Source organism: Sapajus apella, unplaced genomic scaffold (genome assembly GCF_009761245.1).
Source record: "Sapajus apella isolate SASKATOON/1434 unplaced genomic scaffold, GSC_monkey_1.0 scaffold124, whole genome shotgun sequence".
Taxonomy (NCBI): Eukaryota; Metazoa; Chordata; class Mammalia; order Primates; family Cebidae; genus Sapajus; species Sapajus apella.
The window spans coordinates 589,361-615,006 of NW_022437064.1; the positions used below are offsets into that span (position 1 = coordinate 589,361).

The 25,646-nt window shown below is 40.0% G+C and overlaps 1 protein-coding gene across 3 annotated transcripts in view; it reads right to left on the minus strand.

The window, feature by feature from the left end:
• Nucleotides 1-1,883: 1,883 nt before the first annotated feature.
• The window catches only part of NFKB1 (nuclear factor kappa B subunit 1), a 129,823-nt gene continuing 106,060 nt past the window's right edge, over nt 1,884-25,646 (minus strand). For 2 of the 3 annotated variants that reach the window (XM_032261611.1, XM_032261612.1), the window contains 12 exons: nt 24,347-24,436; nt 22,671-22,865; nt 21,352-21,493; nt 17,761-17,875; nt 12,709-12,910; nt 12,099-12,268; nt 11,667-11,769; nt 8,403-8,527; nt 6,986-7,052; nt 6,495-6,667; nt 5,550-5,706; nt 2,060-2,730 (listed from right to left, as the gene is read on the minus strand). In XM_032261611.1, the coding sequence (XP_032117502.1) occupies nt 2,570-2,730; nt 5,550-5,706; nt 6,495-6,667; nt 6,986-7,052; nt 8,403-8,527; nt 11,667-11,769; nt 12,099-12,268; nt 12,709-12,910; nt 17,761-17,875; nt 21,352-21,493; nt 22,671-22,865; nt 24,347-24,436 (1,700 nt within the window). In that variant the 3' untranslated portion in view covers nt 2,060-2,569. Of the gene's footprint in view, nt 2,731-5,549; nt 5,707-6,494; nt 6,668-6,985; nt 7,053-8,402; nt 8,528-11,666; nt 11,770-12,098; nt 12,269-12,708; nt 12,911-17,760; nt 17,876-21,351; nt 21,494-22,670; nt 22,866-24,346; nt 24,437-25,646 lie in introns of all 3 variants that reach the window. The other variant, XM_032261610.1, reaches the window with a different exon arrangement.

Below are 25,646 nucleotides of genomic sequence, written 5' to 3' on the forward strand. Positions count from 1 at the left end.
GCCAGCTGGAAAACAGTGATCTGTCTTAGAGAGGAACCGGCAGAGGAGTGGAGGCATGGGCTGCTTCTTTGAAAACTAAAAATTAAGGAAAGTAAGACCTGTATTTTTTCACTTTACAGAAACAGCTTTCAAAAAGGGGAATCATGGGGCTGGGCAGGGGTGGAGAAATGGCAATGTAATAGAAAACAGAAGTAGAATTTTCCTTAAGATTCGATTTATTTGAGACACGCTGTAATATGAAGAACCTAAACTGCTTTTATGCCAGTGAAAAGTATTGCTTAGAAAAGCCTTTCATATTTCAAGATTATTTATCAATGATGTCTAGGACTTCCAATATTTTTGTGGCTGAATGTTGGATATATTTGGAAATTATTTTGATGAAAGGAGGGAGGCAGGGGTTCAGATGGATTGTTTTCAAGTGATTAGCCAGTTGGGACCTCTGTTTATTGAGTAATATGGTTTGGCTGTGCCCCCACTCAAATCTTATCTTGAATTATAGTGCCCATAATTCCCACGTGTTGTGGGAGGGGCCCGGTGGGAAATAATTAAATCATGAGGGCAGTTTCCCCCATACTGTTCTCGTGGTAGTGAGTCTCATGAGATCTAATGGCTTTATAAGGGGAAACCCCTTCCGCTTGTCTCATTTTCCTTTTGCCTGCCGCTGCGTTAAGACGCATCTTTCACCTTCTGCCATGATTGTGAGGCCTCCCCAGCCACGTTGAATTGTGAGTCCATTGAACCTCTTTTTCTTTATAAATTAACCAGTCTTAGCTGTGTCTCTATCAGCAGCATGAGAACAGACGAACACATTGAATAGTCGTCTTTTTCTTATTAATTTGAAATTTTACTTTATCACATACTAAATTCCTGTATAGTTTAAAGCCTACTTCTGGACTCAATGTTTATCTGTTTTCTCATCAAGAAAATGTCCCATCATGAGCTCTGGAGCTAGACAGAGCTGGGTGTAAAAACTCAGAAGCAGCTTAGCTATGGTCTGCTTGAATTCTTTAAGCCTCAATTTCCTTCTCTGTAAATTGGTTTTTCTTTCCAAGATTAACGACTCCACATGTTGCGCCAAATTGTTATGCTTGGTTCCCAGCACCTGTGTAGGCAAGGTTCTCAGGGAAACTGACTCTGAGTTGGAAACGTGTGTGTTAAATGTTTTTCTGGAGTGCCTTTGAGATGAACAGCTATGAAAGGGTGGGAGGGTAAGCAGGATGGGGAGAGGGAGAAGTTGAGTGCAATGCAGCATCAGCCACTTTCATGGGAATCCTGATGCTTAAAACAGCCCTTTGGCGTTGTCCTGGCTTGGACAGGCTTTCATATACCCACACTGGTCACTGTTGCATGGGTGCCACTGTGGAAATGGATGTGGCCCAGGAAGACATGGCTCTCTGCAGCAGAGGCATTCCCCGAGGAAGCTGACAGACTGCACCACCCGCAGACCAGTCCTTTGTCAAAGGGGAATCCTAGTTGTGCGTCACAATGTCGACCTTAGCACCTCACTCAAAAACTTTTTTCATCTTCCTTATTCCCAACTCTTTGAGAAGCAGTTCAGCAAAGCTTCATGCTAGAAGGCTCCTAGTTCAGGGCCCTCTGATATATGGAATTTTAATATTTGATCACAGAGGTGTGGAGAAGACATTGAAGAGGTGTAGTGTTGCATGAGATGGAGGAAAGCGAGGTGGTACATTCTAAGGATGAGCTGGGTAAGGATTTGACAAATCCAAGCTTTCATCTTAGGTTAAACATTTTCCTTCTGGTAATTATTTATTCATGTCTAGATTAAAAAATTGACTCTAATAGGCAATATGAATGTGATAACTGGGTTAAGGAAGCATCTTAGAAAAGTATTTGCACAGATCAAACAAGGTGAGGTCATCAATTTGCTTTTCCTTTTATTATAAAAGTAAAATAAAAAATAGCATTTATAAATCCAACATTTTTTTCCTTTAAAGTATTTGATCTAAAAAACATATTTACAATAGCAAAATGCAGAAAAGGGGGAAAATACCATTTTCAGCAATGATTGTAACCATGTTTAAATATTGACAAGTACTTTTTTTTTTAAATCCGAGAAATAACCACATTAGAAAAAGTAATACGCCTTTTTTTTAAATTGCACATCAAGTGACTTTCATTTTAAAATATCCCTTTTCTTAACGCTTAATTTGAATGCAAAACGATGCTGTGGGTGGTCAGAAGGAATGCCAGGTGGGGCCAGTGATACTTTAATGACAACAGGAACGTAGCAGAGGGACAACAACGACAACAGAAAGCAGCTGTGATCCAGCAGCGGCCGGCAAAGCTCAGTAAGCAGCCTCATCCCCAGATGCATCCGCTCAGCCAGTGCTATGATTGCTAGATACTATCTGTAAGTGAACCAAACTAAAATTCATTTATGAACCAAGAAAGGAAGCCAAGTTGAAAAGGCCTTGCGTTAAATCGAGAATGATTCTGGCAGGCCAGCTCTCTGAGCACCTTTGGATGCGCTTCAGCTTTCTTCTTGTGGACAATGCAGTGGAATTTCAGGGCTTTGGTTTACATGGTGTGGGAAATTGTCAGCAGGCTAAATTTTGCCTTCTAGAGGTCTTTCCTGCCCATAATCATGGGGCATTTTGTTGAGAGTTAGCAGTGAGCCACCACTGGTCAGAGACTCGGTGAAGCTGAGCCTGTGGAAGGACGTCTCCACGCCGCTGTCGCAGACACTGTCGCTGTCTCGGAGCTCATCTGAGGGGAGAAAGCACAAATTCACTGGCGGAACGGCCGAGACCAGGCAAAGCCTCTGCTCTCATACGCTCCACCCTCCTGACGGGCTCCAAGTTTGGCTCCAAAAAGCTCACGGACTATTCTGTGGACAACTCTTGCCCACTGGTTTCTGCCAGCCACACATCCCACCTATGCCGCCCCCACTGTCACGACTGCTCACCGTGGTGGGAAGGGCAGAAGATACCGTGGGACATACTGCGAGGATGTTATGAATTAGCCAAATGTCAGAATTAGCCGAATGCTTTCACATCTTCCTCCTGCCATCTAGTCTTGTGCTGATGAGAATCCTTTCTGAATTCTCTTGACTCACAGTGAACCTTTTTTTTCCCCCTTAGAAATCAGGTGTATTTTTTCCAACCACTGTATTATTTATTTTATAGCTGGGGAAACTGCTGAACCTCGGCAAAATAAATTGGTGACAGAAGCAAGAACTAAAAATGAGATCTCTCTCTGGGCTTCATATGCTATTACAGTACACATTGCCTTGAAAACATTTTTGGTAGCAAAAAAGTAGTGATTTTGATGAAAATGAGTCTATACTGGAAAATCAGGTTGAATTCCCTTTGTTGATAAGTATCCTTAGGGATGTGACCAAGGCAAATTATTTCCTATACAGACAGTGACTAAGGAAACAGAAGTATAATATACACTAATTAAAATGCTATCTTCTTATGTATCAAGTTCCAATATGAGAATATCAAGACTTTAATGCCAGTGGCATGACTATCATCTTGGTATTGATTGATTTATTTAATCTTTATTTTGTATTATGTGCTAGAAACTATGAGATATCTTAGAAATAACTACAAATTAAGGGCTTAATGCTTAGGTATTTACTTTAAAAAAAATAAGTATTTTCTTTTTCTAAAATATCTGTGCAGAAGGAGCACTGGGTCGTGACACAGGAGATCGGGGTTGTTTTCCAGTGGACACATTATTCCTTTGTCAAGTGTACACAATGACGTCTGCCCTTACTCCCTTAGGAAGGCCCCCTGGCAGGATGATGAGTGCTGAAACTGAGGGGCATGAAAAAGCCAGGCAATTAAGAGCTTTCCAGGGAATGGGAAGAGAAGGATCCAAGGCTCAAAGGCTGGATCAGACTAGTGAGCCAGGGGAGCAGAGAAAACACTTGGGAGTGGAAGGGCAGTATGGAGGAAGAGCTTCCAAAGCGATGTTTAAGAAAACAAATGAGTAAAGCAGAGACAGTACATGCTCAATCAGGATTTGCTGAAAAAATGATTAAATGAACGGGGGGGTATAACCCAGAAGTAAGAAAATGTCACTAATTTTTAGAAAGAATTGCACTGTCTGTTGGGCAGAGTGTGGACTGAAGGGAGGCGGACAGGAAGGAAACCAGGGGACTGAGTGGAAACTGTGAAGGAATCCAGGCAGGAAATGACGGGGGACTAGACCAGGGCGGTGGCTGCAGAGAGGGTGACGCTTGATGGGTCACATATGAAGTGATTCATGCCAAAAAGGACCCCTTAGAATCTTGGGTTTTGTCTTAACCTCCTGGAAGATGGCAGTGCTTCTGACACATGTGGCCAGTATTGGGCTTGGGTGAGGTACCAAACAGGGGGGATTTAGGACTGACCCTTGAGGGCTGGGGCTTTAAAAGGTGAGTGTGTTTTGGAGGAGCCAGGAATGGAGATGGTCTGAAGTTAGAGGGTAGGGGTCAACCATGACACTCTCTGCAAGTGGTTGAGGTGAAAAGGAGGTGACTGGTCACTGTGAGGACAGCAGGCCTGGTGGAGTGGTGCAGACGGGATCCCAATTGCAGGATGTCACGCAGGGGGTAGATGGTGGCAAGCTGGGAAGAATAGCTCTAAACAAATTCTTGTGGGGAGCTCTGCTGTGCAGGGGAATAGAGCAATTGGACTGTAGCTAAATGGGATGTGGGACCAAGAAGGTGATTGTTTCGGTGTGTTTGTTTTTAAAGATGAGGAAATCATGACATGCTTGCTAGGTGATTTAGTGGGAGAATGGGGAGGAAGAATGGCTAATACAGGGGAGAGAGGTAAGAATTAACAGGAACAAGAACCTAGGGAAGGTAAGGGGGGTAGACTCAGGGGAGAGGTGGCTCCTCAGCTGGGCATATAAATTTAACCCACCAAGCCTGGATGGAAGGCCGCCAACGTGGGCACAGGCACAGGTGGGCTGGCACTTGGTGCAAAGATGAGAGGGTTCTGGTTTCTTCTGCTTTCAATAGAGTGTGAAGTACGAAGGGGAGGGAGAGAGTACTGGGGGTTTAGAACCAGAAAGCATAGAGAGGCCATTTACAGAGTGGGAGAATAAAATTGTAGGAAATACAGGACTACTGGGCTGGGCTGAGAGTCCATTCCATATGGTTGTGGGATTTTTGGTGGCAAGACACGTGGTCCCAAATATGGTGGGAGACAAGGTCAGTGTCATGAGCATGAGAGAAGAGGCAAAGGAAGGAGGAGATGGATCTCTCTGTGTATCTTGTTCTCTCTTTAAATTTAAGACATGAGAGAAATAATAGTTACCTTAATCACCCACTTCATGTTGTTTTTAGTATTTATTTAGTGTTTATTAAGTAGTCCATGTGTCACTGTGATTCTCCAAGGGTATGGCCCCCTCATCTGAATGGTATTATCCAGAGAGGCAGAAGGTGAGCCCGGGGGGTAGACAGACACACAGGGAAGTGTATTCAGAAGATGAGAAAGAAGAAACTGCCACATCATATCCTGAGAGCTGAAGACACCAGCCTAGGGGAGCTGGGAAATATCTCCATGGCCTTTTCTGTTCTTTTTCTTTACCTATTTGCTGCCTTGTGGATGCAGGTGAGAGAGGCAGTGAGTGGGCCTGCGAGGTGGTCTTCACTGGGCTGGAGGCTGCCTGGATCACTTCAACTGCTTCGGTGTAGCCCATTTGTCTCAGGGCCTCCACCAGCTCTCTGACCGTCCCCCCAGAGACCTGTGAGAAAGAAAGTTAGGAGGAGCATGTTCTTGTGTTCGAGTCCCAGTGCAGGCTGTAGGCACTGACAGCCCACCCTTCCCTCTTCCATGCTGCCTCCTCCATGCAGGAGCCTGGAGGAAATGGAAAGAGCAGAGAAGAGCCACTAAGAAAGTACAGTCTTCGAATCAAGTTTCCTGTTTCGGTTCAAAGACCACTCAGGAAATCACAGAAGTGGTTTGTAGTAAGCACAGAGAGACAGTGAGAGAAGCGCTGAGGCAGGGAAACTCTGCCCACAGTGACGTCTCTGCAGTCTCCCTCTGTAAGCTGAAGCTCTAAAATCCAGGAAGAAACAAAGCTAACCATGAAATTTTCAACAGAAAACAGTTTCACCCCATGCTTTTCTACATTTTATTTTTAGAAATGAAAATTACCAGGTAATGGCTCCACTAGGAGTCACCTCTCAGAACATGACACAATGCCCTGGCACGGGGTGTGTTCTTGGGGACAGGAAGCTAGGCATGTGGATTACAATCGATTGTTTGCTCACGGCCATCAAAGTTCTGTGAAAATCTTGACCCTCTATGTAGCATTTTTCACAGGAAGTCTCCAGGTATTTAAAAATGGGGAAAATCTGAAGGTATTTGAAAACTGCATTCTTAGGAAGACGGGCTGCCAACCTGGCCTTGGGCAATGACTGGTTTTCTTCTTCAGAGTTAAGCAACAGGGAAGGAGATTATGCCCTGGCCAGAGATGTTAACAGAGTGAAGTCAAATGAAAATTGCTAAATTTGTAAGGTAATGTGTTACCTCATAGTTGTCCATAAGTGTTTTGGAAGGAGCAGGACTCAGCCGGAAGGCATTATTAAGTATCCCCAGACCTAATTTCTGTGCCAAAGTAGCCCAGTTTTTGTCTGGATCAGGAATTTCTAGCAACTTATAGAGCTGCAGCTTCACATCTTCAGTCAGCTGTTTCATGTCTCCTGAAGGAAATGAAGAAGGAACACGCTTGTTCTAACCTGACATAGACACTCTGGAGGGACTGGTCACTGCCACCTTGCTTGCCCTTCAACTCCCAGTGGAAGCAACCAAGCTTGAAAGTCAAAGCCCAGCTGAGTAGCAGGCGGTATATATTTATAGCAGATTAAAACTGGATATTCTCCTTTATCTACCTTCAGCATCTTTTGGTTCTGAAATAAGAAATGTGCTTTTCACAGTAGACCCTGGATAATGCTGGTTCTTTTCTTTAAATGATAGTGTGGAGATAATGGTTAAGAGAATCTGGTTCTATCACTACCCACCTTGTGCCAGTAAATCATCAGATGTAAACTCTGGCTCATATGGTTTCCCATTTAATATGTCAAATACCTGTTGGCAAGAAAAACACCAGAAAACGTTATATGTAAAAGAGACCACTAGGGCAGTCTGTTTCTTTATAATAAAGAACTCAGCATGTCCTCCTTAGGAGGGCCTGGTACCCTAATGATGGAGGAATGGCAAGAGGAGTCAGGACCATCCTCCAAGAATATGGTACCCTTTGGGAGAAGAACAGCTGTGGAGGCTCTGGTGCTGGGAAGCTGTGCTCTGCGCAAACTCTCTGAGCTGGGTCAGAATACCGAACCAAACTGCAGAGAGTCAGTGCCGTTGCATTTTGGAAGGAACAGGTTGTCCAGCCCACCATGTCAATCATCTGCTCAGAGACCTAAAGCTAGGGAAGAGCTACTCAGAACTGTGAAGCTGTGTCCCCTCTTCCCAAAGTAACAGGCTGATGAGAATGAAATGTGTAAGCTTGCTCAAACTGAGATGTCTAGATGTTCACAAGGCTTGGTGTTAACCTTCTGGAAATATTTACATTTTAACTGAGGGTCCAGAAATGTCTTAGGCTAAAAGAAACAGAATTCCATAGCTGAAGAGGCATTTGTGGTGTTCTCTGCAGTCACTCTGTTGCTGGCTGACCTGGGCAAGGAGAGCATGGGGTCACCGAGTAGGTCATCTTTTTGTGTTCTGTGGCAAGGCCTTCGGGGGAAATGAGGTGCTACTGTAAAGGGAGAACCATGTAGTCTCTGCCAGCATCACTGAGCTGGACACAAACAGGCTGTGGGAGGCAGACGAGCAGTTTTAGAAGTGGAGCAGCTCTCGCCTCTGGAAGAACCGATCTTGTCATATTGGAGTTCTTGCATGCTGCCCACCTCCTCCCTCTGGCTCTTCTTCCTGGGGCCAAATGACCTAGTAACTGCTTTATACCTTCAGATCTCAGCCCTGTGGAGTTTTGAAGAGGGCTTTAAATCTATTTACTCTGTTTGTATTTATTGAAATTCTAAGAAGAATTCTTAGTTTATTTTTATATCCTAAAATCACTTACCTAAGTTGTAAGCCAACAGTAACATTTATCTTAGCTTCAGAAATTGAGATGGTAACAATGCTGGTGTGAGTTCAGAATGGGTAACTTTCATGTGAATTGTGTGTTTTTCTTCTAACCCTCTCTCACATCTCAACTGATCTGATTAGGCATACACTTTCGTACTTAGAATTCAGCTGACCTAGATCTTTCATGGATAGGGCTTTTCAAGATAAAAATGGTCCCTGACGAGCAGACTTTCTTAAAAATAAAAGGCATGTTCTTTGGGGAATAAAGCACCAGGAAGACCATCTGTTCTTATACTCCTGAACCTCTGACTCCCTCAGGGGCAGCCATCAGACAGATGGAGCCGCACTGACCTGCCAGCTGGTGGCCATATCTAGAGGTGTGGTTCCAGGTACAACTCCTTCATCCTCTCCTGCATTTTCCCAAGAGTCATCCAGGTCATAGAGAGGCTCAAAGTTCTCCACCAGGGGATCTGCTCCTGCGAAGTTAGGTTACACTGTATTAGGTAAACCCAGATATTGTTAACTTCCAACTGCCTGCAGAGGTCAGATTCCCAAAGGCAAAGCACTGTAACAGCTTGAGGCAATCACCTGGATAATTTTTAATGCATCAAATGTTTCTACTGGAATATACCGATAAATTCTTTTAAAATTATAATTTACTTTGATTGTAAAAGTGTTTTCAGAAAAAAACAAAACAAAACTTCAAATACTCTGACTTTCACATTTAACTCTATAGGATATTTCTCAACTGAATGATGCATCTTTAATCCGAGGGCAGAGGAACAGCAGATTACAGTGACTAGGGTGCACCCTCAGGATTAGGGTCCTAACTGTTCAGATTTATGCATTACAATGTGTATTTCTCAGCCCCTTTTCTTGTACACTCAAAAAAGCAAAGATGCTTGATGTCTAGTGACAGCATGGCCAGTTTCATTACTGGGTACAGCAATGCCAGGGTTCTGATCTTTTAACAAACCAACCTGCTAGGATGTATAATTATTGAAATATTTTGGGAAATCTAGTCTGCTCTTTAGCATCCAGCAAAACCAAAAACAACAAACAAATAATAAAACATCAGTGTAACTCCAAGGCTAGAGCTAGAGTTACTTCTCAGAGACTTAGACTATTTTTTATGAGTGTTTAGCTTGATGTTTAATGATGCCATTTTGGGGGGAGGAACTTGTTTTTATCTTGCTAGGAGAACATCAGATGAGTCAATAATAAGAGAACAGTGCTTAATAGGAAACAAAAAAGGATCTCCATGCTATTTCTTGATTTGACTCTCCCAGTTCTGGCCTGATCTATGAGGCAATAAATGTAATCCCACCATGAAGACAGTGGAGAAATTAAGATGAACACTTTATAGGACCAAAGACTGGAGGAGTGAGTTATCCCTTAACTAACCGTTTTTTTTTTTTTTTTTTTTTTTTTTTTTTTAAAAGATGGAGTCTTGCTCTGTTGTGCAGGCTAGAGTGCAATGGCAAGATTTTGGCTCACTGCAACCTCCACCTCCAGGGCTTAAACAATTCTCCTGCCTCAGCCTCCCAAGTAGCTGGGATTACAGGCGCCTGCCTCTAAGCCTGGCTAATTTTTATATTTTTAGTAGAGAAGGGGTTTCGTCATGTTGACCAGGTGAGTCTCCAACTCACAACCTCAGGTGATCCACCCGCCCCAGCCTCCCAAAATGCTGGGATTACAGGCATGAGTCACTGTACTCGGCCTTAACTGACCTTTTCCCTGACATTAAAATTAGGACTTTGGTTTTTGATCTGAGTTTCTTCATTTGTATATCAGACAAACTGTTACTTGCTATTCCTTTAAAGGGATTCTGAGAATTCAATATAAAGTATTTTTAAAAGGAGATTTATAGTTTCTTTTTTCTTTTTCTTTTTGAGATGAAGTCTTACTCTATAGCTCAGGCTGGAATGTAGGGGTACAACTGTAGCTCACTGCACTCTTGGAACTCCCAGGCTCAAGCAATACTCCTACCTCAGTCTCTCAAGTAGCTGGGGCTACAGGTGCATGTTACCATGCTTGGCTACTTTTAAAAAATTTTAATAGAGACGAGGTCTCACTATGTTTCCCAGGCTGGTCTCAAACTCGTCAGTGCAAGTGATCCTCTTACCTCAGCCTCCCAAAGTGCTGGGATTACAGGCATGAGCCATCGCCTCTGGCTGGTTATAGCTTCTTGTCTGAAGGCATTTAATTATAATCAGTGTCTTCTAAAACTATTACACACTGCAATCAGAGTTTCTTGTTCAAGAAAAAGCTCAATTTAACAAAAGAGAAAAATATGGTGTCCCCAAAGAAAAAGTTCCTGCGTCTTTAATTTGCTTTGTTTTCTTGAATTTATGAAGCAGTTACCTTCTAAATTAAAAAAAAAAAAAAAAAAAAAAACCTCTAAAGTAAATCAGATATGTCAGGGCAGGCCTCAGATACCAATTTCATTACACATATTTTGAGGTTATAAATATGTAAGGCACTGAAGATTCAAAGATAAGCATGGATAATTTTCTATACTTCACAAGACTAGAAATGGAATAACATCTGCAAACCTATGAGCAAAATAGGAGAGAGAAACATAGTAGAGAGAATAAAGTAAAGAGAAGCTCACATTGCCAGAGTGTGACTCACTGCTCTGTCACTTACTAGAATCCTGAATGGAATATGGTAGTCTCTCTCATCTGTTTCCTTGACTCTAGATGGGAATAATAATGGTATTTGTCCCAAAGGGTGACTGGGCATTAAATGAGACTGTGCACATAAAGTGCCTATCACAGTGCCTGGTACATGGCAAGGTCAATAAGTGCTAGCTATTTTTAGTGTCCTCCACATAATGGGTCTTAATATATGGCCCATTTTCTTTTTCTTATACTTCAATTTCTTTTTTTTTTTTTTTTTTTTTTGAGAGGGAGTTTCGCTCATGTTACCCAGGCTGGAGTGCAGTGGCGCGATCTCGGCTCACCGCAACCTCCGCCTCCTGGGTTCAGGCAATTCTCCTGCCTCAGCTTCCTGAGTAGCTGGGATTACAGGCACGTGCCACCATGCCCAGCTGATTTTTTGTAGTTTTAGTAGAGACGGGGTTTCACCATGTTGACCAGGATGGTCTCGATCTCTTGACCTCGTGATCCACCCGCCTCGGCCTCCCGAAGTACTGGGATTACAGGCTTGAGCCACCGCGCCCGGCCTTATACTTCAATTTCTAAGAGACCGTTCTTTCAAAATGAAGTCTTTAAATGTTTTCTTATACCAATAATCTTTTCCTTCTGGGGACCTCTGACGTGATCTGAGGCTGATACTACTCAGAATTCTATAAGGAATCAAATTCTACTCTGAAAAGACCTCTTGTCATGGGAGTCAATCTAAATAATCAAACCCCAAACAAATAGATGAATCAGAAAGTTAAAACTAACATGACTGTGAGAGTAAAGCCCAAGATTACTAGTCCAAACAGTGCCTTACGGCAGATAAAATGTGACTCGCCATATAGTTTTTATTTGCCCTTGCTTTTCAGTAGTAGGTCTGTGGCTTAAGGAAGGCAACATGGCTGCTCTATTGAAGTTGGGTTTGCATTCTTGACAACATTTTTCATTAATGACCGCCAGGCCACCTTACCTGCTGCTTTGAGAAGAGCGGCCAGCCTGGTGGACCCTCTCCCAGCTGCTATATGCAGGGGTGTAGTTCCATCGTAGGTAGTACTGTCCACATGGGCATCACCCTACAATCCAGCCCACACAGAAAAGCGTTAGTGGAAGGTTCTTTTGCCCTTTTGTCCACACCTCCCAGTGTGCATAGCACCTCGGGTCCTATTACTAGCCCGGTTGCTACTTTGGGCTGGCTCTGTCATTGAAGAAATCCCCAATTAGAGATGCCAAGCAAGAGTCAGGGGTGGGGAATGTTTGAAGGGGCTACTCTGAAACCCGTCATAAATGTTAAATAAATAGAGTTGATTGTAGGGAGAACTGCAGCTACTGACTTCATTCTTTGAAGATTTCCTTAAATCTCCCTCAGGAATTCAATGCAAAAGGAAATAAGTGTGTCCTTCACCTCCAGGAGCAGGCAGCCTGCCAATGAGATGTTGTCGTGCTCCACAGCCAGGTGCAGGGCTGTGCGTCCAGACTTTTGCTCCTGAGCATTGACGTTGGCCCCAGCGGCCACCAGCAGCAGCAGACATGGCAGGCTATTGCTCATCATGGCTAGATGAATGGCATTCAGACCTAGAGTCCAAGCAAAGGGACAGTCACAGGATGGGATGGCTACTCACAAGATGGCCCTTGGTGAAATGGAAGGAAATAGCAAAAATAGGAAGGGGACAGTAAAGGCACTGTAAGTCTATTGTTCTGCTTTGAAGACCTACAGTCTCCTATTATGTTCTCAGGAGACACTGGGCATAAACAAACATTCTCTGAATGAATGATGCTTTATGCACTTCAAGATGAAAATTTATTCAGGCCTCTGCTTTTTCCTCCTACTATTCCAAATCATCTTTAAAGAAGTTAGCTTAGGTGAGCAACGGAAATGCCCAAAAGAGATGATGAATTCCAGGTGACTAAGGAAAGTCCTTCTGGATACAAATCAAATAACACACATTTATCAAATACCTAGTAGGTAGTTACAAGGCGGAAAAAGTTACACCAATGATGTGATTGCCTCTTACCGTCCCCGTTGGGGTGGTCAAGAAGTAGTGCTGCCTTTTTGTGCTTGAGTAAGATACTGAGAACTTTATCATTTCCTTCTTTGGCAGCTAGGTGCAAAACAGAGTTACCAAAGCGGTCCAGAAGGCTCAGGTCAGCCCCGGCCCTCAGCAAATCCTCCACCACATCTTCCTGCTTAGTGATCACTGCCAAGTGCAAGGGTGTCTGGAAAGTAAAGGGGCAGGAGATTCATTGGTCAGCGGTGAACACTTACAACTCACAGCTTGGTAGCTGTCACTGCAATAGGTGGGGCCATCCTGCAGGGACATTTTTCATTCCTAGATTAATTCCTGACCTTGGCACCCAAGTTATCCTGTTCCGTACCATATGCTAATGAAATACATATGCTGTACTAACACTTAGTCATTCAATAATTTGGGTTTTAAAATTTTTATTTTAACTTTGACAAATAGCAATTGTATATATTTATGAGGTACAATGTGATGTTCTGTTATAAGTTTACAATGTAAAATGATTAAATCAGGCTAAGTAACAAATCCATCACTTCATGTACTTACAAGTTTTTAGGTAGTAGATTATTTTTATATTTGCAAGTCTTAACAGCTTCTTGTTTCTCACTACAACTCACTGATTGTTGATTTTTGAGGACACCCAGTAAATTTACTTTCCTTAAATTTCTAGTAAGAATTATCTTCAGCTGATAATTTTATGTTAACAAATCAAATGAAGGCTATGTTTTCACTGAAGAAATTTAAATGAAGTACTCAGTAGAAACCAATTAAGAAAAGTGTCATGATTCTATGCTGACATGGAAATAAATTTACTAAATTAAAAAATACTGTCCCATGAATTGGTTCCTGAAACCAGTCAATATAGCTCTCCTACCTCCTTTCATAAAAGGTGTTATAAGATTCTAAATAACATAACCAGGATAATATAACTATCTCACTAAGGGGGCTCAGATGAATAAAAAAGGTGAGCTGCTGATACCTAATAGGCACTTAAGTAGTCCATTTGACTATGCTGCCTACAAGGTAGTACTTTGGTGAATGCAAATAAGATGTTTTGCAAATTTTATGCTTTTAAAAACGAGTAAGACATACAATTGCAAAAGTATTTTTCAAAGAACTGAGTTCACTGACAGAGAACAGCAGTATAGGTTTACACAAATGAGTTTATTTCACAGGAGCCTAACTATGACATCTAACCAATCTTGTGCCAATTTGCCTAAAATTCCCTTTTCATTGAGCAGTTACTGGCTATAGCAGCAGGTGAGCCACCAACCTCCTAGCTGTGTAGGTGACTACAGCATATGAGAACTGGCAGGATGAATGATGGGTGGGTCCTCTAAATCTCAACTACAGTGATTATTTAATATATCAGACCAGTATCTTTTTTTTTTTTTTTCCCACTTATTACTCTCCCTTATTTCTTTCATTTTCTAGCACTATCACCCTGGCCTGAAATGAAGTGATGTCCTGAAAGCTTTAGTAGTTGTTGCCAAGAGCCTTCCTCTCAAAAATAACTAAGTCAATAGAAACTAATCTGTTTACTAATCTGTGTTTTCTTAAATGCTACTTGGGGAGATTGGAAAAGGAAAGAGAATGAGATTGTGGGGGGAAAAAAAGGATCTGAAATTATAGGACAGTATACCATTCAGGAATTAGAAATTATCTGTAGATTTAATTTAATTAAAAAAAAACCTCTTATGAGTCAGAGGTTTTTTTTTTTTATCTCAAAAAAATTTTATTCCACAGTCCAATCAATGGTTTTCTATGATATAAGGCTTCTAGATCTTAAATCCAAGGATTATGTCTAAACAATTATACAATGTGGGGATCCAGGAACTTTACACTATACCTACGGGCATGGGGACTTACAGAGACATTCTGGAAAGCCAAATATACAAATGTCCCAGCAACCCAACTCTTGCAGATGTATGTATCAGGTGAAATTCTGACACAAACCACAAGAGGACATAAGTAAGGACAGTCACTGCAGTATTATCTACTGAGGTAGGAAGTTAGAAGTTGGTAAAATGTCTACTACTAGGAAATGAGGATGTCATAGGTGGAAGATCCATATTATGGGATTCTCTTTAGGAGCAGGAACAATAAGCTAGCTGTACATAGATTTGTGTGGATAAGCAGCGAAGGCAGAAATACAGTAACGTAGTATAATGCCATTTATGCATTTTAAAAATACATGCACGAAGAACTATACAGATACACATAAATGAGTGTGTATGAAACTGGTGAAATCTGATTAGATCTGTGGATTGTACCAATGCCAATTTCTAGGTTTTGATACTGCTGTAGTTATATGGGATGTTACCTGGGGGAAACTGGGTGAAGACCTCTGGTCTCCTCCCAGTAAATACTAGGACCTCTTAGTATGTTTTTGTAACCTCCTTTGAATCTATAATTAGATTTAAAAGATTTTAAAGGTTAATGCAAGGCAAGAGAAGCACATTTAACATAATGCGGATTGCATGTGAGAGTATACAAAAAAATCTAGATATTTCAAGTATATGCAAATCTGTGCCCAACACTTGAAAAACTACATATAAACACAATAGTGACATTTGTGCTAAGGGACCTGGGCATTGTCAGGGTGGGCAACTTTGAGTTTCCAATGTATATTCTTCTGTACCATTTTTAAAACAATGAATATATGTTTATCATTAAAAACAAAAATACATACATAAAATCCCCCATTAATGTTTTATGGGAACATACACTAATAAAACAATCTATACCAAACACACTGGAGTGCTTGCCTATGTTGGGGGAAGGAGAATGAGAGGAGAAAAAAGGCTTAAAGAGAATATTTTCAGAAAAATCCTAACTCCGTGCACTTGGACTATTTTGAGTGTTTCTAGAGGGTGGGTGGGGAGAGGAATTTGATCATGACAGATGGTCACAGAAATGTACTAAGATTAGTGAAAGGTATTTGTGGAGAATGTTTAAGATCATTGCTAAATAATCCAAATTGTTTAGAGAACTATCATTTTCCATTAAGATTAGTTACAACATAACCTTTACAACAGATAATCAAGAGTTCAAATCTTAGCAGTTTCTAGTTCTCAAACCAAAGTTGCCACTGGGTATATGTTTGAGACCTAGAAGGCGTACTAGGGAAGGCAGAATCCCTGCCCATTAGTGAGACTGGTGGTAAGGTGGGGGGACAAAAGGACATATATTCTGAGATCCCCAGATCAGAAGGGATAGAAGTATCAATGGTGGTAGTTTCAGGGTTTTTGTCTCTAACACACCAGAAAGACTCAACATATGTAACCAAATGATACAGTAAAGAGTTATGATATAAAAAAATCACAGCTACTAATCCTGTTGTGCTGTGTCCTTTGCAGATCCTATTAATAAACATAAAATAAGCAATTCCTTGAATATGACTGTTAAGCAGGATTTGAAAAGAGGACAAGCTACAATGTCCCATTCCTAGTTTTACTCATATATTTGTGATGACTAGAAGGAACAGTCAGTCCAAATGTCTGAGAGAATCAAGCTTTACAGGCAAAATGACTTCCTGAATACCAATGACCCCCAGAATGATATGAAAGTTTCAAGAAGACATCCTTTAAATGTCAACCTACAATCACACTTCATACTAGTTATTTTATATTAACAGGAAATGAAGAGTCACTATTTTTTCTTTGACATTAAGCACAACAACCAGTGAAGAAGCCTAATAGTGACTTACATTGAATGAAAAACGGTCATTTCCCCCTATCAGGAAACCTACTTTTTTTTACCTAGTCCCAGGTAAAAAACTCTATTAAGAGCCACATACAAACATTTTAGTAGTTTTGCTTTAAATGTACTTTAAAGCACATTTCAAAGAATGGGAATAAAAAATATTTTAATTTCCTTTAAAGCTAAAATGAAGTTTTAATAAATTTTCTTTAAAATAATAAAAGCATTTTCCTTTAAAGTGAGGAAATAATGATTCACATCACTACTTTAAAAATGAGAGAGCAGGAACAAATATCTTTACTAAGTAGATAATTACACAGGATCTTGGCCATATTTTTGAAATGAGAGATACACGTGAACCAGCAAACCACCTATCCAAGGAGGATGAGGAAGATGCTCCAGGTCAATGAAGGGAAGGAGACAAATGGAAAGTTAAGTGGGCAAGGGCAGGAGCCCCATACAGCATACTGGTGGGGGTAGGGGAAAGACAGTGAGGTGGGAAAAGCAATTGGGAGCAGGAAGGAGGAACCCTCAGGAGCCGAACCCCATCTTGGCCTCATGACAGTGCAGTCACTCAGCCACAGAGGTGGCTGGGGTCACTGGGCCCCCCATCACCAACATCCAGGCTCTGCTTCTGCCCAAGGGGCTCCCATGCTACTTGCCTCTCCCTGAATTCTGCACATGCCCATCAGGGGACCTCGCTGTGTCTCCAGCTAACTTCTCCCTTTGCAGTGTTGGAAGAGCTCTGGAAAAAACAGTTCCTTGTATTTTTAGCTCACCTAATTAATTCTTTAAAAAACCTGATTGGGGCAAAACTCTGGTGTTCCCAGTTTTCCTCACTTGGAGCTGTCTTTCTGCTTTTGAAAGACACCTTTTCTTCCTCAAGCAAACTTTTAACCTTTCTGTGTGGTGATTTCGGAACGCTTTATTTGATATACATTTAATCTAGATATTGTCAAGGTATGTTTCAGTAGATTTCAAAATTCTTATAAATTACTGGCTTTTCAAACTTTTTCTAACTTTATTTTTCTTGACAGATGTGATACTTTAGTTTCTCCCTCTTAAATGAAAAAACCCTTTGATTTCTAAAGTTTAGAGTTTGCCTTCCCCCAGTGGGATGCTGAATTTCACTGTGGCTTGATAGCTGTTACACCCACAGATCAAAGGATCCTAAATCATAAGTAACATTCTCAACTAATGGTATTTTAGATATTACCTACAAAAGTTTGGTTTCGTTTTTGTTACTCTTAACATTACTAAAAATAACATACACCCAAACATACAAAATAAAAAGGAAACTATGGATTTTACTTTGGTTCTTTCCATGAGATTTCTGCTTACCTGGTACAGGTCATTTCTCATGTTGATAATGTCATCAGAAATCAAACCAGATGTGACTTCTAGTAGATCCCTCACAAGTTGAGAATGAAGGTGGATGATTGCTAGGTGTAAGACACTGGAATGAAAATACAGTGGTAATAATTAATTAAAATGTTAATGAAAAAGAAGATTCCCAAGATATGATTAGACTTAAAGATAGAATCTGTTCTCATACCTAGTTTTATTTGGCCCTAAAATGTTTTGAATCTATAAAATGTATTGAATCTGAGGTGGGATGCTATCTCCAGAGGACCCATCCTCCCAAACTGCCTACCCAAGTCTGCTATGTTATTGGTGGTACCCGCCTGGCCTCTGGGAGCATTCATGTCTGACCCCTTGATGTATAAACACACTGAGGCTTCCAGCCCAGAAGGACCTAAGCTTAAATCCCAGTTCTATCTCTGCACTATGGCTTTAGACGGTTTCTCCTCTACCTTTCCCCATGACTTCCCTTGACATACATATGATCTATCGAAAATGAATGCCTGGCACTAGGAATTGTTCAGAAAAATTTAGTTATCTCACCTAGCCCTGCTGCCCCTACTCCAAAATACAGTGCAGTGGCTTTTAAAAGATCTTTTTAGGTCCCAAGAGGGAAGATTGGAGTGAAGCTTGTAACTACTGGAAGAAAATTCTTGCAGTAAACTTGTGAAGAAACAAAGTGATTGTATTTCCCACCAATCCTGTAAATGTTCTGACAAATATTCCCTCTGCCTAGAATGTTTTTGCTCCTTTTCTCTGCCTGGACAATGCCTACCCTATCCTTTATATTCCAGTTCAAGCCTGACATCCTCAGAGAATACTTTCCTAACCTCCTAAGTGTAGCAAGTTGTCCCTCTCAAATTTACTGCTTGATTACGCAACTGCAGTTGTCTATACATTCTACTCCTTCTCTCTCCTGTCGGCATCTCTGGGGCAGGTTCTGTCAGAGTCAGCCTCATGGCCCTAGCATGCAGTAGAGGTACACAAATAAGAATGATAAAAGAAACCTAAGAGCTTAGGCTAATGAGGCTGAACATACTGGTGGTGTCAAAGTCACTCCAAGGAGCATAATTATTTTAATTATTTAAAAACATACTATTAAAATTAATTAGAGACAATAACCATAATTTAAAAAGTGGCTACTAGCCTGGTAAATCAAAGTTGGGAGCTTTGATTTACCAGACTATGCTAAGCACTTGATATACATTGTCTTTTTATTATAACAATAATCCTATGAGGTAGGTAACATTATCTTCACTTTTTGGCTAATGAAACTGAGACTTGTAGGCATCATATAACTCAGTCAAGGCCAATAAGTGGTGCAACTGGAATTCAAACCCAGGTCTGTCTTACTCCAAAGTCATCTCTTAATCCCATAAGCAATCCTGCATAGGGGATACATGTGTACTGCTCTAAAGACGTGAAGATGAACGTCTAAGAAGATGACCACTCCAGAGCATGGACAGATGAAGGTGCAGAGCACACTAAAGCATCTCGCAGCAGCACTACATTTGAGACACGAGGTGCAGACTGGATCTTCTCTAAATTAAAGCTATCAGGTGCCACTGTACTCAGGCCTCTTCCTTAGCAATAGCAAGTATATCATACTTGGGATTAACACTGGCACAGAAAAGTCTAAAAAACTAAATTGTGATTTTGCTACTTGAGAAATATTTTTAAATGGATGATCTCAGGGTTTCACTATTGCTTCTTGAAATGTGATACTGGAAGAAAACTTCTGAAAAGGGCCTCAACTGACACAGACATGATGCACATGTACTAAGAAAAAGGTCATACTTCTAAAACTGCCCGAAAATTTCCATGTGCAGCTCAGCATTTCATAGCAGAAGTACAATCCCCCTCCCCCTCAAATCCTCACACCGTTATGGGAATTTCCCCAGTACCAGAAGTTTTATATATATATATATTTTTATTGTGTTTTCTATGATGACTAATGGCCACAGGATTCAGACTATTAGCCAAATATGACAAGCTGAATTAAAACATGAGACTTGCCAAAAACCCATAATGTATAATTTGCCATCTTAATCTTTTAATTTTTTTATTGATACATTATAATTTTACATATTTATGGGGCACGTGATATTTTGATACATACAATGTGTAATAAACCAGGAGTTTTAGGATATCCATCACCTCAAATATTTATCTTTTCTCTGTGTTTGAGAACATTTCATATCTTCTAGCTATTTTGAAATACACGATAAATTGCTGTGGAAAAAAAAAAACAAAAAACAGAGACTTGGGCTGTGATGGCCAAAATCTGTCCTTTACCTATGCTCTTATGAAGATCTTTTAGTCTCTCCAAGTCCCACCTCTGTGGCCTCTTTGAGAGCCTGCCTGTGTGAGTGTGCTTCGGTCTTAGGAGGGAACTTGCATGTGCCTCGCCTTGTATCCCTTCCTACAACCATCCCTTCAGATATCAGCACTTCCTTTCCAACCTGTATCTGCTCATATTCTTGACTTATCAATTCAACGGGTCCCTGGAAATGCCACTTGAAACACTGCTATCCTGTCTTGGTTAACTGCTTTTTCTTGTGGTTGTGCGTGACTGAATGCTAACTGGATTATTTAACCCTGAAAAAGTATTCTGCTGTTCATGGCCTTATACCAAGAAGGTTGTACTGGTTCCTCTCATACTGTATAACAAGGCCAGTGGTTATACCACATCCTTGGTTACATTGCAAGGAATGAGAACAAAGGTCTCTCTGTTTGAAACCCTGAGGTTGTTACTTTCCTTAAGTGCTTGGTTTAATTTTTAAACTGAGGTCTAAAACACAGCACTCAAGAGCTCTTCCGCAGAAAAGGATTTCTCTGTGTTGATGCTATTTTAGGAAGGTTTTAGATAAGGCACTTGACTTGAATGTGAAGGCTGCTGTCTCTTGTTATTTTTATAGGCTTTTGAGATCATTTTAGGAGTCTCAATGAAAGGACTAAGAGAACTGTTTTAGAAAGAAGCCAGGTGGCTTTGCAAATACAATCTCAGTACTAGCAGGAATGGAAGGCATCGTATCTGGAATGTTCAACTCCCACACATGGGCTGGAGCAGTCACAAAAGTCTGAACCAGTCTCAGACTGGTGACCATTAGCACAGGGAGTAGAGAAGACACCAGTAACTGGGAAAGAAGGATCAGTCCCTCTTAACCATTCTGTTGTTGCTGCCTTTATTGGGCTCTTTCTTGAGTACACTGTCATTATAAAAATGCAGCTGGGATAACAATGCTTCAGGGATTTGGTAGGACTTGTTATTATTTCAATAAACAAAGCAAGTCTTTTTAAAAAGTACCATTACCTACACACATCTTAGTTTTCTTGCCCAGAGAGATTCACTCTTAGATGAGTCCTCCAGCTGTTACAGATTCCAACAGGTGACAGCAGGATGGAGCAGCAAATTTTGTTCTGGTTACCGTACACATTAGTTTTCTTGATTGTTCTAGTTAAGAGGACTCAGTACATTTGAAAAATTATTTTTATCTCTCGTCTGTATGCGTTATACAATGCTCTTCTTCCCTACCCAAAACAACCCATCATACAAAAGTCCTGACTTACCTGTCCCCATTCTCATCCTGCACAGCAGTGAGATGGCGCTGGACAGCCAGCAACATCTTCACGTCTCCTGTCACTGCATAGTCGAAAAGGGCATTGGCATGCCTCTTTGCAAGCTGCATAGCCTTCTCTAGAAAGAGGTTATCTGTAAGGCAACAACCACAATCACAGTTGAGTTTCCTTCTTTTGTTTTATCAGTAATGCATGCTTGAGGCCAGTCTGACCAGCATTGGTGTTCTGACATCTTGACACGTCACTTTAGTTGAAAATGCTCCTTTCAATGCTTTTGGATTGTGTTGAGTAGAAAAAGCAGAATTGGACATTGGGTCACTGACAAATATTGTTAGAGATTGATCTTAAATAATCTGTGTATAGTTTGTTAGAGGCAAAAAATTTAGAGATGTCTGTTATTTTAAGGCGAACAATCAATGTCTGTTATTTTAAGGAAAACAATCTCCAAATAATGTTAGATTTTACTGTAATTTTAAATCACCAATCTCTTGGTGAAATAATCCTTCATTGGAATCTCTAACAAATAGCTTGTTAGGCAATGTGTGGAAAAACACACGTCTCTGCCATAAACAGAAACTTTCAATGAGACATGTTTTTGTGAAGTTTGTTCCATTAAGGTTAGATAATTGTGACCTTTGGGCCAAAACCTGTTTACGACCTGCTTTTCATATGGCTTCCTAGCTAATCATAGCTTGTACATTTTTAAAGGGGTGTAAAAGAAAAAAGAATATGTGACAGACACCAAATGTGGCCACCAGCTCTAAATATTTACTACCTTTCCTTTTACAGAAATCTTCTTAGTATGATCTAGGATGATCTAGAATCATGACACATATGCTAATAAGTATTGGTTCAGAGTAAACGCAAAAGTACATTTTCTCCTAATCCTACTTCTTCAAAGAAGGCAACAAGATAAAAAGAAAAGTCCCTATTTTAAGGCAAAGTTCTACTTCAGTATGACGGTTAAGCAGATTCTAGAGAGGGTGACTATTAAGGTTATGGAAATACTTCTCTATTCATCTATGACAGAAAAGAAGTTGATTATCTCTCACAATACCCTAAAACTGCATGATTATGACTGGAGAATGTACATGTAAATTTCTGTATATTCAAAGATAACATAGCAAAAATGGAAATCCCGGTGTGAATAAAATGATCTGACACATGCTTTTCAAAAGGCATACATAACTTTGAAGAGTACACTGAACTAGATATTGATACATTATCTTTAGATTAGCAGATATCTTTCTACACCTAGAAATGACCCATCCCCAGCCAACCAACAGAACGTAACTTGTGTGCTCACTTACCCTGAACCCCAGCACTCTCTTCTTTGGTTTCTGTTGCATACGTTAGAGCGACCTCACCATTCCCATCGATGGCCTTGCTGGGCTCCTGATCCTGCTCTGTGGTTTCAGTGACTTTTCCAAAGAGGTTTACAGTGACTCTGTCATCACTTTTGTCACAACCTTCAGGGTCCTTTTTAGATTCACTGTCCATAGTTCCTAAGATAAATGCAAAAATATCAGCTTTTTCTCAGTAAAATACATTAATTGACAATTCACTATTCCAACATAGGTCAGATAAAGGTTAGAAGCAAATTTGCTGAAAAGGGAAAAGAAATAATTTGAAATTCTTTTAAAAATGGCCATGTCATAAATATCATGTTTTGGTGATATTCTAAACTCTCATTCCTAAAAATAATTTTTCAGTCTACTTCTGAAATCTTAGATCTCATTTTACTTATTTGTAAAGGAGAAAAACAAAATAAAGCTCTTCTGTGAATTGCAGGAAAGCTGAATTTTTAAAGTTCTTGAAAGCAGAGCAGTTTTTTCCTGATGCTAATTAACAAAGCAACTCATAAAGACGTACTGTAAATTCACATTATTTAGTGATGAGAGCTATCCAGTGTACCATTTCTGATCATGCTCTTTCAGGTTCAACTACGTTATCTGATAGGTACTATGACAGCATCTAGCTTTTATGGGGAGACCTGCTTCAAATTCTTATTCTGCCACTAACTTCTGTGTGCCTTCAGTGAGTATGAACATTTCTGAAGTTTGGTGCCTTTTGTGTGCAAAATGGAGATACTAATATTTTTCATACAGAGAAATCATGAAGATAACAGTTAAAACATGTAAAAGCACCTGGCACAAAAATAGGTATTCGATAAGTGGGAAGAATTCTTTACAGTATTATTTCTTCCATAGGTACATTAGAACAGACCTGTAAATATAAACTATCAACAGGTGGTTTAGCTGCAGCTTCTCAGGGGATAACTTCATGGGAAAAGACCAATCCTATAAAACTTAGAATGATTTCAGAAGTGTACTATTTGAGGAAAAAAGAGAATATATAAATTTGGTGATTTTTAAAATGTTTGAATAGTCAGGTCTCTGTATGTCTCTTTTCAATGTTCTTTCCTCGGTTCATGCCACTTACAAAGTAAATATATAAAATATACACAAGGAATAGAGCTTACACTAGCCACAGGAAATAATATCTTTTGGAAAAAGTATCTTCTTAGTTTATTTGCATTCCTTAATTATTTTTCTTTCTTTTTTTTTTTTTTTTTTTTTTTTTTAAGAGGGGTAGTGTCGTTCTTGTCCCCCAGGCTGGAGTGCAATGGCGCGATCTCGGCTCACCGCAACCTCCGCCTCCTGGGTTCAGGCAATTCTCCTGCCTCAGCTTCCTGAGTAGCTGGGATTACAGGCACGCGCCACCATGCCCAGCTAATTTTTTGTATTTTTAGTAGAGACGGGGTTTCACCATGTTGACCAGGATGGTCTCGATCTCTTGACCTCGTGATCCACCCGCCTCGGCCTCCCAAAGTGCTGGGATTACAGGCTTGAGCCACCGCACCTGGCCCCCTTAATTATTTTTCAAGATGATGATACTGTTGTGATAAGTAATCATGTAGAAAACTTTTTTAAGCACTAATTATTTTTTTTTCCTCCCTTGGTATTAAGAAAAAAGCATTACTTACCATGTTTCATCCCAGCATTAGATTTAGTAGTTCCAGGATGGAAGGTAATCCCTCCATAAGTAGGAAATCCATAGTGTGGGAAGCTATACCCTGAAATGGCAAGTAAAACAAAGGAAACATCATGAAGATATTTTACAAAGACTCAGCAAAACTTAGTGTCTGTCTCTCAGGTGAGCATAGCCTTTGGTGTGAAAGGACAGTATTGTGCCCATACATGATGTTTCTGTTGAGACTAAGACACATGGTGGGAGTCATGGGACCATCAGAACCTGGTAAAGTTTACATTTTGACAACTCTGACACCACCACAGATTTGGGGAGGGGTTGTGATAGAGAAAGCCTCCACTCCTAATGAAGGAGAGGCCAATAGTGAGGGTCACCAACCAAACTCACACTTGCCTATGTAGAAGACATTAAAATAACCCCTGGAGGAAAAAAAACTAAATCAAACAAAACACAGACAAACATACTGACTCCTCAGTGGAAAAATGGCCACCACTGTTCATTCTTAGGCATTTTTGGTGGAAGCAAAAACTGGTACAACTCTTTGGGGAAGCAGCTGGCATTAGATGTCATGCCCTCTGAGACAGTAATTTTACTTCAAAGACTCTAATTTACTAAAGTAATCTGGAATAAATGAAAAGTTATGTGAATAGGAGTTCAGTATAGCATTTTATATAGAAAACAGGAAACTACATTTAAGTAAGTTATACTATGGTTTGTTCACTTGAGGAAATGAGTCATTAAAATGATGCTTAAAATGTGTGCTTATGTAAAGTTCATATTACTGGGGGAAATGTTTGTTAACATCTCAGGTAAATGCTGCACATATGACTCTACACAGTTATGGTACAAATGATAGTAAAACAGTATTACAAATAAATGGATTAAAATAATATGGACAATGATCACAACTGTATTCATAAATATCATAAACATCTACTATATTCATAAATAGTATAGTAGATATAGTATGAATATCTACTATCCTATTTATATAATAGTATATATAATATAGTATATCTAATATATATACTATGTAATATATAGTATACTATATATACTATAGTATATACTGTATAATAGCATACATACTATGTACTAATATACTATTACAGTAGATATATATACTATATAATAGTATATAATAGTCTATATACTATTGTATAGTATATATACTATATACTATATAATGTATATATATCTAGTATATTTATACACTATATATATCTATATATAGTATAGTATCTATATATAGTATAGATATAGATATATATAATATATATAGATATATATACTAT